This window comes from Paramormyrops kingsleyae, chromosome 1 (genome assembly GCF_048594095.1).
Source record: "Paramormyrops kingsleyae isolate MSU_618 chromosome 1, PKINGS_0.4, whole genome shotgun sequence".
NCBI lineage: Eukaryota > Metazoa > Chordata > Actinopteri > Osteoglossiformes > Mormyridae > Paramormyrops > Paramormyrops kingsleyae.
This window is the reverse complement of record NC_132797.1, coordinates 68,814,674-68,834,506: the sequence shown is the minus strand read 5'-3', so window position 1 is coordinate 68,834,506 and position 19,833 is coordinate 68,814,674. Positions and strand designations below refer to the sequence as shown.

Below are 19,833 nucleotides of genomic sequence, written 5' to 3'. Positions count from 1 at the left end.
GAACAAGATGTTTCTTAATGTTTTTATTCTGGGAAAGGGACGTGACTGCAGCTTTTCGGAAAGGCAGCCATGGAGTCTCATAGGACGCAGTTGGGTTATCTTGCATGAAAGGTGGTATTTTCTACTTCTTGCGCCGTTTTTCCTTGCTTGTTCCTCCCAGCCAGCCATCTCAGCTCCCGCTTTCCATTCCTGACTTGAGTGCGTCTTCATTTCTTCCCGGGGTGGCTGTCTGGCGGGCTGAGGTCAAACGCAGGGCGGCTGTGCAAGTCTTTGTTGACACCATCCTGCCAGACTGCGGTCGTCGGTTCCTGGTCCCTGAAAATGCTGCATGTACTTGTGAATTATAATCAGAAGGCTGCTGCTGATCTATTTTTCCCCTAAATTGCTGTATTTCTGCCCAGTGACTTTTGCATTTTTGCTCCTTGGTAATTTACTTAAAATGGCTGCATGTTTCCCCAAAAATGGTGTGTTTTCTTACGCTAAGAGGTGTTTTGGTTCAGTAGCAGCCTTGTTGGTTCCTGAGGCGTACTGAATCCTCATTTGGAAGCGATTGGCTCGCCTTGTTCGAGTTGCCTAATCGCAGAGTGTAAGTACTGCATTTAGTACAGCTGGTTAAACTGACCAGGGGTCTCGTACTTGTCACGCATCTCTTATACTCATGATAGTGGATACACCTCTTCTGCTGCCTCTAGCCTTTCATGACGTGCACAGGGCAGAAGTGATTCTTTACAGTGTTTCGGAATGCGTTACCGTGGAAATATGTAGGAATCAGCTACCAAGGTCTGAGTGCTCATGGGTTTTTTCAAGAAGCTCTTAAGCTCTTATGGATGTTATGATGAAATGGTTCAGCAGAACTTTGCTGCAATACCAGCTCATTCAGCATGTCATCCATTTCCTACCCTCTCATACCTCATTTCTGTGTCCTTTTTGTCGAATCCTGTCGCACCACTAGTCTTGTCTGCAGGACCTTCTCTTGTCTAATGGAAAAATACTGGCTTTTCCCATTTTTGGGGTTATCTCTGTTGTGCTCCAGGTTCCCATGAGTCTCCTTGCTCCGATCCTTCCAAACCCCTGTAGGAATTTAAGAAGCTGGAGCTCTAGTAAAGGAGAAGTCTCAGCAGTTTTTGGGGAATTTACTGAATGAGTTGCCCTCCTGATGGTACAGAGTTACTCCTTCTGCCATCACAGCATGTTTGAATTCCCCCTTTATAAGGAGGAAAAATGAATCTGGATCATTGCACATTCTTATCCTATCGATTGGAAGCCAGCCTGTTCTCTCTAGGGGTCTTGCCCCCCCCCTCCAAAAATCAGAATCATGCTCACGTTTGACAATTGGGCCCCAGCAGAATCCCGTAAAAACCCTTGTGCTCTTCAATCTAGGTGCCATATCAATGTTGCACATATACGGCTTGTGTGATCTACTGGTGTTTGGGAGACAGTTTGCCATTTTTTTTCTCAAGCACACTAATTCCCTTTTTAATGGTAGGTGTCCATTTTCTCTGGTCCTGCATCAGAGAGGTCCTGCAGTGATAGCAAGGGGTACGGCTTATGGTAATGGGTGGCTGGAGAAGGCCAAGTTTGGGGATGTAGCATTGCTTAGATAGGAAACGTTTGGTATCCAGCAGATTCATGAGGCCCGTTTTCTCTGTAAATAGAGGGACATTCCTTCAGTGCAGCTCCATGTAGACCACCCGTGGGATTGCGGAAGCACCCATTTCTGTGTGAGTGTGTGTGCGCGTGCAGATGTGCAGTACTGCGGCCTGAAGTGTTTGCTGCCTTGTTCCTCGGTGACTGATGGTGATGTTCTTTTCACAGGGGAGAGACAGAAGGCTCTAGAGATCTCAGCATGTTTAAAGCTGTTCTGAAGAAGAGCCGAGAAGGTGGAAGGGCCAGCAAGAAGGAGCCAGGTATGAATGAATGGCATTACCCCACCACACGTAACACTGCAACCTCACTGCTTATCTTAAAGTACCAATCAGACGCTTGGTTGCAAAACAAAACAGTCAAACTATGTCAAACATCTGGTGATTGGCTAATTCAGGATTGACAGTTGACCTCGCTTCTAATGCATCCTCTTTGTATCTCATCCTCTGTATTCCCCTTTTCCTTTGCCAGCTTTTTGTTTGCTTTGTGTTTGAAGCTCCCTTTATGTATTCTTGCATCAAACCAAGAATATTCAACTTTTGAGGCCTTCCAGGGATCTTTCGATTTCTAAATAACAGTGAAAAGGCAGAATTTGAGTATTTGGAACAAAGTGACTTTCACAAAGGTGAGAAATGAAGGCTAATTCTCAATCTAATTAGAAGAATTTCTTGGCAGTGTGAAGGTGAAATTATGCCTTGACCTCTTTGAAATGCTTCTACAACAATTGCAGCACTTACAGAACCTTACTTTCCCCCCCCATGATAAGTAAATTGTGAGTATTGGGGGGGGGGGGGGGGGTTTCTTAATGTGGGTGTAAAAAAGTGACAGTTGGCATGAAACGGGTTTGGGAGGGTGACGTGATGGAAGAGACTAATTAACTGGATCTCCTCCAGAGGTCTAACCCTTGAGGAAATTAGAGTTTTAGAAAAGCACGACAATGTGACTGTGATGGATGGATCTTATAGACATTCAGGGGAGCATCAAGATTTAAATTAAACCACGCCTTCAAATCACTTAATTTTCTAAAGCGAAAACACCAGATATTACCCTTGGCTTTTTAAAAAAAAAAAAAAATTGGGACCATCACACTTAGCCTTTGGTCATGTCTCCGTGGCAACACTTCTCAGACCATGCCTAGACTCCTTTTAGAGCACGGGTCACCAACCTTTTTGAAACCGAGAGCTACTTCATGGGTACTGAGCCATACGAAGGGCTACCAGTTTGATACGCTCTTCTTAAATAACAAATTTGCTCAGTATAATAAATGTTTAAAATGCTTTTTTTTTATATTGTCATTTTGAAACCTTTATAAATGCAAATGTGATTAAAGAAGAATAGCAACAGGATAAAATTAAATTTTAGACGCTGCTCACTGGTGAGTTGTGCTATTTTGAGAACGGGTCCACAAGTGACTCGTGGTCCATGGGGGGGGGGGGCATCCTGGTGCCCACGGGCACCATGTTGGTGACCCCTGTTCTAGAGGGACAGGATGTGAATTGTTCCCCCTCTCCCCTAGGTGATACCTAATCGCTTGACAGAACTCGCCATTATTGACAGAGGTACGCCTGCTCGCAGCAATAGCCACACCTTAAGTAGTTTTGTGCCAATGAATGCTTTTATTTACCGTTTAGGTGGTTGATGTGGTAGTGGCTGCAGTGGGTCCGGAATGGCTGTAGTCACAGGGGTAGTTTAGCTCACAGCTGTTTTGTGTGTTTGTTGTGCTGGTGACTGAATTTCCCCGCCCACGATTTCCTTTTAATCACTCCTGACCTGTGGCTTGTTTGCTTTTGATGGACTCCGTGGTTAATTGCCCACCCTCACATGTATCCCCACTGCTCCTGAGTCCTGGTTATATCCCCCTCCCTGCCTGTTTCAGCTCAGCCTATCTCCCTCCCCTGTCGGTATGCGTAGATTTTCATCCTGGCGAGAAGAATTCAACTCTAGGCTTTCAGCCCTCCAGTTCCTGAGCCTTCTTTCAAACTCCTCTCCGCCGACCTGGTGTTTTCACAAAGAGGTTAATCAAGTGCAGCTCTTTGCGGGCTGCTTTCCCCGGAGGTTATCGCTGCCGACGTCGAGGATCTGCTTTTCAGCTGGGCTTGTGGAAGCGTGCAGAGGTTCTCTGTGCACGGTGGGAAACACCAGTCAGCAGTTTTGCAAGGGCGTCAAAACGTCAAAAAGCTGGACACCGAGCTGCTTTTCCAATCAATCATGTCTGTCGAGCGTCTCGTCCCCACCCACTGCCGGGGGGCTGGGGGGGATCCAGCTCTGCTCAGGCACATCAATCACTGGTGGGTGACTGGTGACCCAACATTGCACTCGTAGGATTAGTTTAGTCTGTAAACTGTCGTTCCTATGATGCTTCTTATTGGCCTAAAAGGTTATGTTGTTTTTTGAGCTCTGGGAAATGCTGAAGGACCAAAACACTCTGAAACCGAGCAGGTGTTCTGATAAGCTTTGGGATCGACACGTTCCAGATGACCGTGAGCCAATTTGACAACAGTGTTCATATTTTTTTTTTTTTATGGGCTTCACGATAAATTCCACTTCCCCTCGGGCCGTGTGCTTCCTGTTCTTCGATAAGTGCCCATAGATAAGCCATGCTCTCTGAGGACTACAGGCATATGTATCCAGCAGCAGGTTAAAGATTTCACACACGTTTCACCCAACAAAAAAAGGCTCTTTCATATCCCATCTGATAACTGTATGACGGGCTTCAATTTATTGCAGAAGACGTTTATGAACTACAACGTCGGGTAGGATTTCTCTCTGTACACCAGAAGATTGCTGCCTTTTTGTAAAATCTTTGCTTCCTGCGGCACTCGCGAGGATCTTAGTTACATAGACATCCTTAAGGAGAATTGCATGTTATCCAAAACTTCTGAATCCTTACTGAACCGTGAGTCCGGACTGACACTTGATGCATAAATATTTAGCGTGCTGCTTTAAGTAACGGGAAAAAAATCTGTCTTTTCGGAGCAATACTTTAAATCCATTGCTGGCTTTTGGTGTAGTGAAGCACCCTACCCCTGTACAGTTCCCTTTGGAGACCAAAAGTCTTAATTATGACTGCATGAAAGGATATTTTCTATGCAGCTCACAGTGCCGAATTACTAAGTCTTCTCTCTAGTGCCTGAACTGGAAGAATCATGAAGAACGGCCTAGCGACCAGCTGGTGGGTTAATGATCACTGGAAAACTGCTTGGTCAGTACACTGGATGCCCTGATTAGGACCTTGTCAAGCTCAATGGGCTTAAGAGCCGCCGAAGCTTGAGAAGCACAAAGGTGGTAGAAGGTCCAGGAAGCCTTAAAAACGGCTCGGTGATGCAGAATGGACACGGGAGAAGCCCCCGTCGCAACGTAAACACAGTATGGCTCCACACACGGCTTTTGGAATTCTGCAGCTTTGTCCTGGAAGGAAGGAGTCATGGAAACGGGACTGTCTGCTCAACGGATTGCCCTGGCCCGCTAACGCACAGGCCGCTAATTCACCCCTGTCATTTCCCATCGCTGCCCACCCCCCCATCTCTGGCTCATGTAACTGGCCTTTTTGAACTTCTTAAAATAGACTGCCTTATTGTGTGTCCCCCCCCCAAGGGTATGCTGTTTCTGAACCAGGATCCCACCCTCGTGGGATTTTGGCTGTTCATTTCCCCGCTGGCCAAAGTCTACGTGGGGCCCAAGTTGGGGTGGGTGGGGAACTTTGTTTAAGGTCTTGCACTAATTGAGATGAGTTCTAAAGAGGTGGAGTCCATCTACTGATGGATTTTACTGGGCTGTAGCAGCCCCGTTAAACAATGCCGGGGGTTTGGTGGATACGGTTTGCAGGCCACGGGTGAGATTCACCGCCCATTAATGAAACTGCTCCAGGAGATAAATTGGCCGTTTCAGACTTGGGATCTTTATGTTTGACATTAAACTGGGTTGATGTCAGCAGAATTGATTGTTCCTGGGGGCATGTTAATCTCTGGGTGCCATTTCTGGTTGATAGCTGTTCGGTTTTATGATATTGCTCTTTACTGATTATCTAGAGGCATCAATTATCATTCAGCTGCTAAAAATATGCAGTGCCCTATATATTCCTTTGTTCTTAAGATGTCTACAAGGTATTCATAAGTTCAGAGAAGTTGACTACCCCTCTCCCACCCTAGACAGCTTTTAAATGCTCCATCATCCTACCCACCTTGTGTATTAACCAAATTAGCCCCCCTCTCCGCCCCCCCAATCTTGAGTGATAGCCAAGAACTTGTGGGAGTACCTTAGAAACTTCAGCCTTGTGATCCTCCTATGACTGATGGTGCTGCAATGGGACAGCATTTCTTTAAGCATATAGAGTGGTTGACTGTCTTGTTGAGACCGTGTTGCGACAGTTAAGAGTTTGTTGGAAGGCCAGACAGCAGAGGAAATGGGGTTTTCCAGAGGATGATCTGGCTCATTTTCATAGATGCCTGAGGCTCCCGGCTGCTCTGGCCTTTGCTTGGGGGGGCCTCGAGATTCCTGTCGCAGCAGGATCACCTGATCCTTTCTTTAGGCAAGACTTTGCAGCTCATGATGGTGGGGGTGAAGGTGGGGTGGGGGTGCTGCCCTGATGTCCTGCTCCAGGTGTGTGTGCTGAGCTTTTGGTACCTGCTCACATGCAGATTTAATTAGGCCCCTTTCAGGCCTCCCTGTCAATACCTGAAATTATTGCATTGCACACAGCTCCTACTATCCGACTTAGTGCCCTTAATCTTAAGCTGTGTCCGCACAGCAAGCGGCACACACCTCGGCACAGGCAAAAAATTCGCTTTCGCGCTCACACTGGCAGCGGCGAACCGCCTGGCGCTTGTGAAAGGCGTTCGACAGGTGAGTACTATGTCACGAAAGAGCGTTATATATAAAATAAGTGTGATTGCAGGTCCTTTTTCGGCTTGAAACAAAATGAGTTACATTGTTTCATTGTTACATTGTACACAAAAAGCTCTTTTTTGCTGCTGTTCTGAAAAGTGTGTTAAGCGCGTTTGTTTTAGTTTCATTTGCTAAATATCCTTACTACACCTCCAAGCATAATTATTCTGAATTAAGTCTCGATATGATTTTAAGGTGTTGTTAAATAATTTGGGGTACTCCTCCATATTCTTAATTAGTTTGGTTTCTAACTAGTTTACCGAATCTACCTGTCCCAAACCAAAGATTATACCTGATTGGATGCCGCTTTGCTAGAGGTCAGTGAACTAGGCTGAAAGTTCAATTGATTTCCTCAGATCTGCCCCACCATGTGTGACTCGCTCTGAGAAAGGAAACATGATTAACATCTAATTCCTTTAAAAAGGTTTGAATTGGGGGATTGAATTTGCAGTCAGGAAATAAACGCTAACTTTTAATGGTAATGGTGTGTCATACTTAATCACACTCTGTGTGTCCTGTTAGCTCAGCACTTGTTGGGATCAGCTTTTGACCCCCCCCTCCAATCCCAGAGTGGGTAAACAGTCGAGGGAAAAAGGACAGATCGCATTACACTGGGGTCGATTAAATGTTCTTTGGTTACAATTGCAATCATTCTGCAGAATGGCCTGGCTAATTATGAGGTGTTAACACGCTTGACCTGAGTCCTGCTTAGTTGTAAATCAAAGGATCAATGGGACTTTTTATTGATCCAAGGGTGGGGTTGTTTCGGGGGGCTTTGTTTCGCTGGCGTTGAGGTGGGCAGGTGCAACAGGCCGGTTTGGTGGGACTGCTGCACAGATAGACAGGAGAGTTGATTTGTTGGGGGAAGGCCAGACAGCACTGGAAGCAAAGTTTTTCTGCAGGGTGAGCCGGTGTTTGTAGATGCGTGAGGCTCCTGGCTGTTCTGATCATTGCTGAGGCCTTTGGAGACTCCAGCTTCAGCAGGATAACCTGGCTCTCCAAAGCTGCCTCTAACAATAAAAAAAGTAACATATATATGGCAGTCAGTTTTTGTACTCTACCCCTGCAGCCACCGGCAGATCTCGCTCCACGTCACGGTAGCTGCAGACAGACCTAAGCCCAAGTCGAATGCACCCATTGCTTCTTTGAGGAGCAAACTTGGTTGATTGAGTTTTATAGTCTGTGTGTATCGTGATCGTCCTCATTTTTTATCGATAAAAAATCGAGATTGGTTTATCGCCCAGCACTATATAATTATACACCCATACACGGCGACATACATATATACACGATATGCGTAAATGTTTTATGCTGCCTAGTTAGGTGTTAGTTAACCTCCCCGTTGCTTTCTCAGCACTGGTGAGGCCTTGGATCGAATGAAGGCTTTGAAATCTGTCAAATCCAAAACGTCAAGTTGTGTGAGAGGAGGAAAGCTATGCGATCAGATCTCTCGTAGAAAGCATGTGTGAACTTCAGCTTCATATAAAAAAGGAAGAAAGAAATGTTAATATTCAGCACGAAACATGGTAATTTAATCATGTAGTTTTAAGAAAATGCCTTCAGGTTTATTGGCAATGCTTGGAAAATGTTCAAGTAACTTAAAAGCGAGGAGCTAGATGTTGACAGGATGTGGATTCCCTCTGAATTATTTATTGGAAGTTTTAATGGTTACAGTTGTAGGCCAAGTGATGTTATCTGGATAATTGTTTCAGCCTGTTCCCTTAGGGAACTGGGCAGCTTGAAGATGTTTCTCCTGAGATGCAGTTTACAATTGAATTGTCGTTTCTTTGTCAATTTTCACATCGGTGCACCACTTCTGCCAGTACCAATAACTGGTTTTCAGGATAATTTAACTTGTATTCATATTTTCTGTGTTTGTCAAAGAAACTGACATTTGAAATATTGAAAGACTTAATCCTACACACTCCTTGCAAGATCCCATTTGTACCTGTTGCGCAGACGCTCTTATCACTGTTTCTCACAAGGAAATGCAACCACACAACCAGTGTTCCTGGCTAGTACCTCACCAGATAAACATTTGTGACGTCCAGTTTGTCTCATGGGGGGAAACTGTAGATGATTTTAAACCAGATCAGCACCTTTAAAAAATATCAGCGTAACAGCGGACAGGAAAATGCAACTGTTCTGTTACCGTTGAATATTGATCGGAGATATCGGCCAAGATTCCCATGTCTTCATTGTTAATGAACATCTGGCGATATTGAGATATCGTGAATCTCTCATTGTACTGCGATGTCGGCAGCTTTTGTGAGAGGCTGTGGGAGCGTTAATCCATCCGGTTCTGCATGCGTGTTTTCCTGAATTCTTTCGTTTCCAGTAGTCTCAGGTTAGTCCTTGTCCTTCTGTAGCTTAGCGTGTTAGCGCTATATTCCAATTTCGCCTGGTTTTTACTGAAGGGAGTGATGCCACTCATTAAGTTCTGGAACCTGTCTCTAAGGAATGGTGCCTCCCAGCTGTTAACCAAGAGGCCTGTTTGAGGCACCCATGCCTGCTCCTCCTGGTGGCCCTGAGACCAGCAGGGTGAAGCAAGTTCTCTGCCAGATTGCACGGATGGCTTTAGAAATGAATAGTCTGTCAAAACATCCAAATCCACACTTTCCTGCCCAGTTATCCCGCAAATGGACCCCCCCGCCCCTTTGCCAGGTGGACCTCTTCTCACTGGCTGAACCAGCTCTTTGAACACCCTCCTGTTTTTTTTTTTTTGTAAACGCAGCCTAAATGCTGCCATTGATGGGTGGGGGGGCCGGGGTGGTTCAGGCCGGCTGTCTTGCTGTCACGCCAAGAGGAGATTAAAAGAGCAAATAAGGCCTTTTGTAGGGTAATAATGCTTGATGTGGTAAATGCAGACTAGTCGAGGTTTTGCGGGCAGGGAAAGCATGTCTTTATTTGGAGGGAGAATTCCGAAATTAGCATGCTACACTTTCCACATGTGTGCTACAACTGCAGCATTAACGGATGAGGCAATAACACGTCAGGCTCTGCATGGTGGGTCGGGGGACCCAGTCCGTATTGTTTCCTGTAACAGCAGCAGAAAGTTGTCCCCGTTCCGCCTGACTTGGAAACAAGATCGAGCACATGTGGGGGGGCTCGTGGTTCAGTTTTTAAATCTCACCCTCGGCTCGTTGGCCCCCTCTGAGACCGATTAGCTGACCCAGGTTCTTCCTCCCCAGCCTCAGATAGACAGGCAGGTTCTGGGGAAGCAGAAGCTCAGGCTTGGGGCCACAGGAAGTCTGGAGCGCAGAGGGAGATGCTGGGCTGCGATTAGTGCTGGGAGACGGCTCCTCGCTAAAGGCTTCCCACTGCTGACCCCCGCCCCCTGCCCACTGGCTGTCTCGTTAAGCACTGCTGTCTTTTTAACATCATCAAACCGTATCGTTGTGGTTTCCTGGCCGATCCGGCTGCTGCCAAGATGTCTGTTCTCCTACAGTCGCTTTTGTTGTTCCATTTTGTTTGACTCAACAGTGCAGTCATGTAGCATTTCACTGGTCTAGCAATTGCGCCAGAGAGTGGGACGAATTAACAAAGTTGAGTTTGGATCTTATGATATGCTGGGATGGTGGAGAACACTCACGATATCAGCATCTGACCTTTTTTTGTATTAATATCAGGGTTGTACTCTAAATCATGGAGAAAAAGTTTAGGTTCTGGGTCAGGGTCCCGTTACATTCTGTAACTGGTTTAGACAAACTAAAAATAATAGCATTATGCGTGTGTGTGCGTGTGCACTTTTTTTTTAATTCCCTCTTTCCCCCGAAGAACCAATACTCCTCTTTCTCAGGAACCGCTGGCTTTAATCACTCGACAGAAAGGCCCCCCAGCACCTGGAGGAAGACAGTGTTTGCGACTGTTGAGTATCGTTTACTGTGTGGGCAGCCTGTTCTGCTTCCGCCTGTGGTACGAGGTGGTTGTGGAACGCTTAAGACCCCGAGGATGTGCCGTCTCTCGGCAGCTTGGTGCTGCGGGTGTGGGCCACGCACTGCTCATCCTCGCGTCGGTGCCGCTCATCCTCGCGTCAGTGACGTCAGTGGGCCGTCGGTCATCACTGGAGTCGCTTTCTCATGAGCAATTAGACATGGTGGTCCCCTCCCCCACCCCTATCACTTAGCTGTATGGGGATTGCTGTATGGTCCTTGGTTAAACTCTGGTCATTGGGAGCATGGGTAAAACGCTGAGTTTATATTTAGGAATGAAATTGCCTGCATGTTTTTCTGTAAGTATTTTGTTTCTGAACTTTTTGCTCATGGAGTCCCAGCTTTGACCCAAAATGCAGAATAAATGCCGATAATATATACTATAGAGGGTAATGCTCTTCTGTCCATCTAGCCATCCTGCATTTTTAAAACTCATGTAAGAAACGAATGGCTTAATTTCCACTCTTGCATCACATGATCAAGCCCGATGCCCGTGAATGTTTGCCCATATCCTTCAGCTAATGCAATATCGCTAATCTCTTTTAGCTCGGTTAGGCATCCTACACAGCGCCTGCACAGAAATTTCGCATTAAATGCCGCCCAAAGCTATCGGACCAGTAAGAAAGGAGATGCAGTATCGGGTCACCCGTGGAAGTTTATACGACAAGCACTCGTTTCCCTGGCATCGCTCAGATGCTCTAGAACAGGAGATGAAGCGTACGTGAGAGACCTAGAGGAATTTGCCCGGGGTAGCTATTGTAATACTATGGTGTCACCAGCCAGTCCAGAGGCTAAGGAAGACGATACCTTCAGCATTTGTTTAATTCCATGTTGCCTTAAGGGGATTTTCCCCCCCTGCCCCTCCTCTTCCTACTCGCCTCATAGGATGACGCCTTGCCCCACCCACTTTCCCTAGCTCGGACTAGCTTTTCCAGCTGGCACGTGGTCGTGGTGTTTTCTCTGTGCCCCAGCTGCTGGGTGGGCTGAGGTCTATCTAGGGGTCAGGCTAACATTATCCAGGAAACCTGAAAGTGGTTTCTATTCCTTCGGGCTGCAGAATCTCTACCCTGCTCTCCTTGGCCAACGGGTGGAGTGTTTTTCACCTGGGAAGTGTTTAGTCTGGAAAGTTTATGCTCTACCCTATTAAAATGACTACGTCAGGGGGATCAGAGGTGTTTCTGAATACTGAGTGACATCCCTGGGTTGCTGTTGATGGCTTTAATGTATGTTTTAACGTCGCTAACATGAAATTAATAAGGTCTTAAAAGGCTTGCCAGGAATGTGACTTGCCCTCCATTAATAGCTGATGAATACTGTTGGCATCTTTGGGTGAAGTAATTGTCGCATTAAAATAAACACTTGAGTTATAGTTGGTCACCTCATGACCTGTTAATTTTCTGTCGCATGCCACAGTGCATGCTAGTTAAAGCACGTTGCTGGTTGGTGATTCAGGGAAACCTGTCTCTATTTACAGATGTGAGAAGCACTTTTAGTTTTTTCCCTGGTGTAGTTCATCTTCCTGTTACACACACACACACACACACACACACACACACACACACACACACACACACACACACACACACACACACACACACACACACACACACACACACACACACACACACACACACAAGTAACAGGTTTATGTGTGATCCTCCCTCAAATTGGCTAGCGATGCTGCTAAAGCACTTGGCTGTGGCTTCAAAGCCAGCCCTGGTCCTGGGTGCCCCTCCCCCACTGAAAGGCCCTGACCCCTTGTGCTGGTGGCACGGAAGCACTGACTGAACTGATGACCCCCAGACTCCGCCTCCCGTCTCAGATGGACGAAGGCCTAGTGCTGCCGCCCTCCCACTAAAAGAAACCAGGCCTGCGGATGTATCACTAGCTGGTACGTTCCCGCTAACGGCCATGCACCGAAACCACGGCGACAGACGCTTTCGCGGCTGTCAATACAGTGCATTGTGGGTAGCTGTAGGCGTGCGATGGCCGCTGGTGTTTTACGTGGGTATTGGTGTCACCAGGGTGTGAAAAGTCAAGTTAGCGGGTGCTGCTTGTTTGCTCGTGAGATTAGTCCTGGGGGGGTCGGAGCAGGCTTTGTAGCATCCGTTTTATCTCCATTCATGTCCGCTCAGTCGCACCGAGCACCCAGTTGTTCCCTGAAAAGTATTGTCCTCATGACCCACACCCAGGCCCCCGAGGAAGCCCTGCTTAATCTTCTGTGCTAATGGTGATCGGCCATTATCCACTGATGCCCTTCCCACCCTCTGACTCTTGGCCATGCTAGTGGTCAGACAAAGGCTGAAGAGAGCAGACACTGACCTGGATGTTCTTGTTGAAATACTGATTCGAAGGTGAACTTTTCATCTGTTCCTCCAGGGGATGAAGATGCATTCGGTTTATTGCTGATTAGTTACATCTAGTGATCTCAATGTGGCCATTTCTTGATGGTCCTAATTATGGTGACCTTCTCCATGGCATTGCCCAGTAATGTCAATAAGAGGAAGTTATAGGGGGACATAATTCTGCCATTATGACAGACCGGGAGGTGATTGACTTTGGTGGCTGTGTGTGAGTGTCGGCGGGGGGTGTCTCCCAGGCCGAGGCGGCTGAGAGCCCCCCCAGGGCCTGACGATCCATATTGACGTTCCGGCCGACGCAGCATGAATATTAATGGAGTCTCTCACTGCGATTGGTGCTATCAGGTGAGATTCCAAACCTGGCTCAAAAAACCGGAGCCGGTGGGGGGGGGGGGCAACATCAGCGTGGGAGTCTGGCGTCTTGGGCGAATCCCCATGCCAGTTAGAACTGGTGCATTCTGCTTTATTTTGCAAACTTGTAATGGTTTTGCCAGCGATGAGCAGCATACCATGGTCTTAGTATGGGCTTGTCGTTAACGTACATATTCTTGTTCAGGGATAAAGCATTGATTTTAATATTCATCCCCATGCCTGCTGACTCTGTTAGAGAAACCTGGGGTCTCGCTCCGCCCCAGCTCGCCCCCCCCCCCTACTGTTGGCACTGTGGCGTCAGCAGTCCTGAAAAAGTCTGACTGGCGCCTGGTGCCCTAACAGCAAGCAAGCATATGGCATGTGCCTGGTGTGACCCAGATATTTCGGAGCACGCCAGCTTCAATCGACCACATATAAAATGTCACTGTTGTTTCTCGCTCTGTTCCATTCCGGTCCAGGTTCCTCCGATCGTCGGCTGCCATGTCTGGTGTCTGTTGGGACTCGTGGTTCGGCTCCAGTGCAGTATTTGGGCTTGGTTAGTGTCTGTGGGAGCCATTACAGGAAATAGGCTGGATCTATAAATAAACTAGAAAAAATCTAGGCTGTTTCGTCCAAAGGAGCTGTGTGGTTTATAGCTTAATAGCGGTTTCAATTAATTTTAAATGGCAGCACAGGTACTGAAAATGTTTTAAGATGTTTTTGTCTGTATATTTGCAAAAAAGTCAGTGGCACAGACCTGAAGATTTTCAGTTCCCCTCATGTATTGTGTGCTTTTGTTCATGGATTTTGTTCAGTCATATAGTGCCTCCTGACACTTTCTGTGGTTATAAGTTAAAAAAAAAAAATAATAAATTCTCTGAAAAGCACCTATGATAAGTGTGTCATTCTGCGGAAGATTTACTTTTGTGACTGACTGCTACCTGTGCTCACTGGGAATCGTGTGCTTGGTTCGGCCACCCAGGGGTGGAATGGCGACACGTGGCGAATAAGACGGTCGCCATAACAACGCCCGGCAGGCAAAATGGGAAAACGATTGGCAGAGGCCTGGAATGAACTCTTCCCAGGAGTTTGTGATTGGCTTGGAGGCGACGAGGCGGGAGAGAGATCAGCCGCCTGTTGGATAGTCTCAGCCACTGGCCTTGGCTTTAACCCCCAGGGCTTTTGTGGGTCTGTCAGGCCAGGCCTCAGAAGCACGGGGGGTGGGGGGCGGGGGATGTGATGCGGCAGCGGAGATTCCCACTGGAACAATGTCCGATGGTCGACGGGCTTTGTGCTTTGACAGAAAGGGTGCATTAATTACAGCTGCTGGAGTCTTTCATCCAAAGGCCCAGCTTGTTCATATTTAACAGTGAACGGCTGAAGGCCAAATTGTGTCAACGGGTCATGATTCGTGGATTTTTCTAGTTTGGAATCTTAATTTTGCATGTTCCCAGGAATACAGTGAAATTATTCTGCACAGTCCCAGGGGAGGGGACAGGTGCCTGGGTGGCACAACAGGATCAACAACAGTGTAGATAAATGACAAAACAGCAGTGCAATAAAGGAGATAACAGAGTTGAATGAAAGGCAAGACAGAGAGCAACTCTTGGCATGTCACCTTGGTACGGCGCCATCTAGGTTCAGTCCTCCATCACTTGCACCACATCGAGAATGGTAGTCCAAGTCGGTCGAATTACTGGGTTAATAAAACTGGACATGCCACAGCATACACCCAGAAGGGGTTTCCGGCATGCGACCCGGGCGGATCTTCCCGCGGATAGAGGCCTCGCTGGCTGGCGTGCGCGGGAACATGGTTTGAATGCGTAACTGTCTTTCAGCCGCCCGCCTGGTTGTCCTGGCAACGGCGCGCCCCCTTTGTTCACGATATACTGCCGCTGAAGGGGGGGCTTTCAGTCTGCTGCTAATGTCACATGTCACACACGTGTGAGTATTTATCATGCCTGTGTGTATGTTGTGTTTTATAGGGTCAAATTTAATATGGCTGTGATGGTGCTTTAGTACAGGGAAAGGGTTTCTGTCGATATATGTGGGGTGACAGATTTGCTCCTGCTTTCCCCAGTGGATATAGGTTTTACATCCAAATATGATCTATGCATGTTATTCCTGTGTGTGTGTGTGTGTGTGTGTGTATCTGTGTGTGTATGTATGTATGTGTATATATATCTTCAGTGATGCAGTTTCATCATAACAGCTTTGTACTTCCCCTTAATTCTTTCGCCATGCTACAGTACATCACGTACACTTTTAATATTCAGTTTTTAAGTGGATTTAATATGAATTGTGAGAACGGTGATTAATCTGTGTGTTTTCATTGCCCACATGTTTCTCTGTATTCCCGGCAACCATTTTTAGCATCCCTTGGTATCGCTTGAGAGATCTGATTTAAGTGACTTGTTGCGCAGAATAATTCTAAGTATGAGTCAGGATCTGCTACATCTATGCGTCACGTGCCTAATAAGAACATCAGAGTGAGTGGTTCCCCTTCAGCTCCAAAGGGAGACTGAGATATGGTAGTTAATCTCTCAAAAATTCTTCATGAAAATGCAAGAGTCTTTCTTGCCTTTTCCATGAATTGCCACTTCCTGTGGGGTCCGACCTCCTGAGCTTTAATACGTCTGAATGTCTTGTGAATAATTGATCTCCACTTGAATATTCAGTGATTGAAAGTATTGTCTTGCTGGGTAAGAGAAAGGCCCGTCCTCTTCAAGAATTTGAAGATGAAAATTTTGTGCTCTCTTCATTGTGATGCAATGTAATTTGAAAGAGCTTTTTTTTTTTTTCTGGCCTCAGCAGGGATTGAAATTGTAGGCTTGGTCTCTGCTAAGAATGGCAGGAAGTGACCAAAATATCTGCGGTGAGTTTGCTATGAGGCTTCTCGCTGCTGTCGAGGTTGGGCTGTGGTGTCACCGTAACCTCTCTTTGATGCCTTCTGCGCGCCACATTATTGTTTAGAGCTGTGTTTCCCAATCCGGTCCTCAGGAACACGCAGACAGTCCATGTTTTTACTCCCTACCGGGAGCTGCACTGGAGCAAAGATGTGGACTGTCTGGCTGGGAGCTTGGAGGGAGCAAAAACATGGATCGACCGTGGGACCCTGTGGACCAGATTGAGAAGCACTGGTGTAGAGGATCATCTCCCCACCCTTTCAAAGTGGTTTCACAGAGGACCACGCCTGGATGTTCTGTACTTAGAGCCCTTTACGGTTGGTGGGTGCAGACGCGTCAGCCCGGAAATGAGAGGGCATCTGTTGTCCAGACCTGAAGATTTCAGAATCAAACTCCCACAAATTCACACAGTGCTGGTTGTTTAGCTGGTCCTTTAAGTGCAAAGGTCTGTCAGATGGTGGGAAAAACTGCTGTACCTTTTACTGGGAAGAACATCCTTCCTGCTGGCTTCTTGCTGGTAGTTCTTGCGCTGTTTTTTTGCACACTCACCCCCCCGCCCCCCCCAACCAAGCCTTGCCATTAAGTTGTATATTGAGTCTTCTACTGCGCCAGTGAGCTGCACCACAATGCCACCTGGCTATTAAGCTGTGTGGTCCCATAGTTACAGCAAACAGTAACTCCAACCCCACTAACGATGAGACCTTCAAGCACAGAAACCCTCAATCAGTTTGAGAGAAAAGTCATTTGTGGAAGGACGCTTTTTGGCGTTGGTGGAAATCAAGATCTACAGTACTGTGCTAAAGTCTTAGGCCGCCAAAGAAAATGTTTAAAGCTATTTCTCTGGGCAGTAAGGCTATGTTTGCCCAGAAAACACCATTTAACATTAGAAAATAAACTGTATTACAATAAAATAATGACCACTTTGTCATTATTCAGTTACTGCTGATATGATATTGTTGGATGGCTGGGACACGGCTTGGGTTCTGCTTGGGGCTCTCTTGCCTTTCCATGTTTAGGTATACCTGACTTCATGAGGTATTGATTAACCAAACAAAGTGAGCTTGTAGTCAAGTTCAACAAATATGTGGGTGTATTGGATGGTAACTGCAAACACTGGGGTGACTTCAGGGAAGGTTTTGAAAAGGCTGGCTTACTCTCTCAGACATAGAATCATAATTTTGCATCAACATAAGTAACTTAAGCCAATAAAGAATTTTGTCTGTGTTGTATTTAAGGCTGCTCAATCATAAGCACGAGTTTTTTGGTCAATATTGAAAACCATTATTTAACACAATTACTCATTGACTTTGGAAATATCATGCATTTATTGGAAAAAAAACTAACAGTGGATTTCCTTGAACTCTACATACAAGTCAACCGAGAAACAGAAAGGGGCTGGAAAGGGAGGGACTGGATGAGCGAGATAAAACGGGAGCATCATTGTGAAATGAAACACAGCACAATAATAGTTGTATCTGTCATTTTGTTTTGATACTAATTATAAGCCAGAATTGTAATTGAAATTAAAATTCGATCAGTTGCCCAGCCCTAGCTGGTACGTTTGGAAATACTCCTGCATAGAAGAACTTCCACTCTACAGCTTATTCAGAAAATCTTGAGCTTAGACTTTTAAAGACTCTTTGATGTTTAATTAGCCGTTATTGAATGGGGTGGTTTCACTGAGCAGTATGATGCTCTATAGTGTTACAGTTTGACCCGTACCGCAGCCTGCAAATTCTGCAGACTCTGTCAGTTCTCAGTGTTGCTGATTGGCTGTTAACGTGTCACTGTGGCCAGATCGGCAATCGATTTGGCATTAAATGGTTGCGTCTCATGCATAATGGATCTCGCATGGTGATTTGTTTGACTTGAAACTCCATTTTCTTCTGCTTGGGTGTTTATTTTGTCCGGGTTATACCCTTAGCAATGATTGGCTGTTGGTTAGAAGGCCCGTTTCTCATTGGCAATCAGTTATGATCAGTGAAGTGTTTTGTTTTTCATTGTTGAAGCAAATGTATCAGGGGCTGGCGGGGGGGGAGGTTACTTTTTAGTGGCATGTTTTTGTATAAGGTTCTGTTAAAACATACCAAAATTTAATTTTAACAAGTCATCTGGTTTCTCTGGGGAGAGTGTGTCAGCGATTTGGAATGGATTGCGCAGTGCATTATGGGTTTAATGTCATCTCATTCCCCTGTGAATGGAGAGAAAGAACAGTGTGATGCCTTCCTTATTCGCTGGTGCCCTGGCAGCGCCTCGTGAGCTTAGATAAGTGCTGCTAGTTATACACTCATATTTAGTAGGTATCCAAATATAAACCACCATGGTTGTGCACGCCCAGCCGGGAGCAGGAAATGGCGAGTGTGTGCTGGTTTGCTGGCTTTAGTCCCTTTCTGAGTGATACAGCTGGGTTAATGATGGGAATAGTTTTCCCGAGGCCTTGAGAAATGGTATGTTCCCATGGCAAGAAGCTTGATGCCAGCTCAACTGCACTGCAGGTTCCCAATCCGGTCCTTAGGGACCCCCACACAGTCTACGTTTTTGCTCCCTCCCAGCACCCGACCACCCAGTCCACATTTTTGCTCCCTTATTAAAACGCGACCTTGGGCGGCCGCTTGCTTGAGGAGGAGCTTCTCAGTAGCCACCCGAGGTGTCCTCACTTCCTGTTTCCCAGCATTCCTCCCCCGTCAAGGGGCTTGTTAAATACAGGATGCCCTTGTTTCTCCCACCGAGGGGAAAATAATACTTTCATTAGTACCAGCAGCTAACACTTTAGCCCAGTCCCCCCCAGCTGGCGAGGACCAGCTCCGAAGATAATCAGCGTATGGGTTCAGATTGGGGACGCTGCACTAAAGGGCCTTTTTTTTTTTTTTTTTTTTTTTTTTTATACTTGGATGCTGTAATGCGAATTAATGTGTCCAATTACATGCCAGCTTGGCCTGTTCGTAGGTCGGCTCTCAGGTTGGTAGGCTGCATCGTTCTTGCGAGCAGCTCTGCGTTATTGATGGGTGGCACCTCCAATCGGCATGACATTTCTCTGCTATTTTTGCTGTCTGCCATCCCGGGTTAAGAGAAAACAGTGCTGGGGCATCTGCGTTTGGGACACACCCGCCATCTAGCCATGAGCAGTGGATGCTAAACATTATTTCTCCCCCCAGATTTTCTTGCGGCGATGGCTGCTGCCGCCTCGTGTATACTTAGCTTGTTTTCCAAGGCTGTGCTAAATATGTCATGCTGTAGTAACGCAAGATGCTCACGCACACCGCCGCATGAAATTCCGCGTTGTGAAATGCGAGCAGCTCGCCGGACCTTAGGAGCCTCTGAGGAGTTGCACTTGCATGCTTGGGATTCCAAACCACTTCACAACCCCTCCACCCTTATCTGTAAGGATTTCTCCATGGGGAAGTGAACCTCTATGGAAGCCGATATCTGTTTCCTGCCCGTTCTTAGTAGATATACGAGGCTCTTTTTAATTCACCTTGAAGCTGTTGTTTTGGGAGCTTGCCGCCCAGACTGGTGTCGGGTCAATAAAAGTCAATAAAAATACTGACCTGGGCTGTGTTCCGTCTGCATGGGTCGCCTCTCAAGCTTTCGATGACAACAGGGAGATCCGAAATGACAAAGATGTGCCGTCAGCACCCTCACCATCTGCGGTCAGACCTCTCTGGGCCTTCCTCGGTCTGGGTGACGGATTTCAGAAAAGCCAGCCACATAAAATGGAGGGTTCTCTAACGGAGCGGTGCTTAGCCAGTCTGGGGC

General features: G+C 46.7%; 1 protein-coding gene across 5 annotated transcripts in view; it reads left to right on the top strand.

Annotated features, from left to right (window-relative positions):
* tanc1b (tetratricopeptide repeat, ankyrin repeat and coiled-coil containing 1b) overlaps nt 1-19,833 on the top strand; it is a 95,727-nt gene that overhangs the window by 12,593 nt on the left and 63,301 nt on the right. For all 5 annotated transcript variants that reach the window (XM_023811685.2, XM_023811518.2, XM_072718544.1 and 2 more), the window contains exon 2: nt 1,816-1,907. In XM_023811685.2, coding sequence (XP_023667453.2) covers nt 1,847-1,907 — 61 coding nt within the window. In that variant the 5' untranslated portion in view covers nt 1,816-1,846. The remainder of the gene's footprint in view (nt 1-1,815; nt 1,908-19,833) is intronic.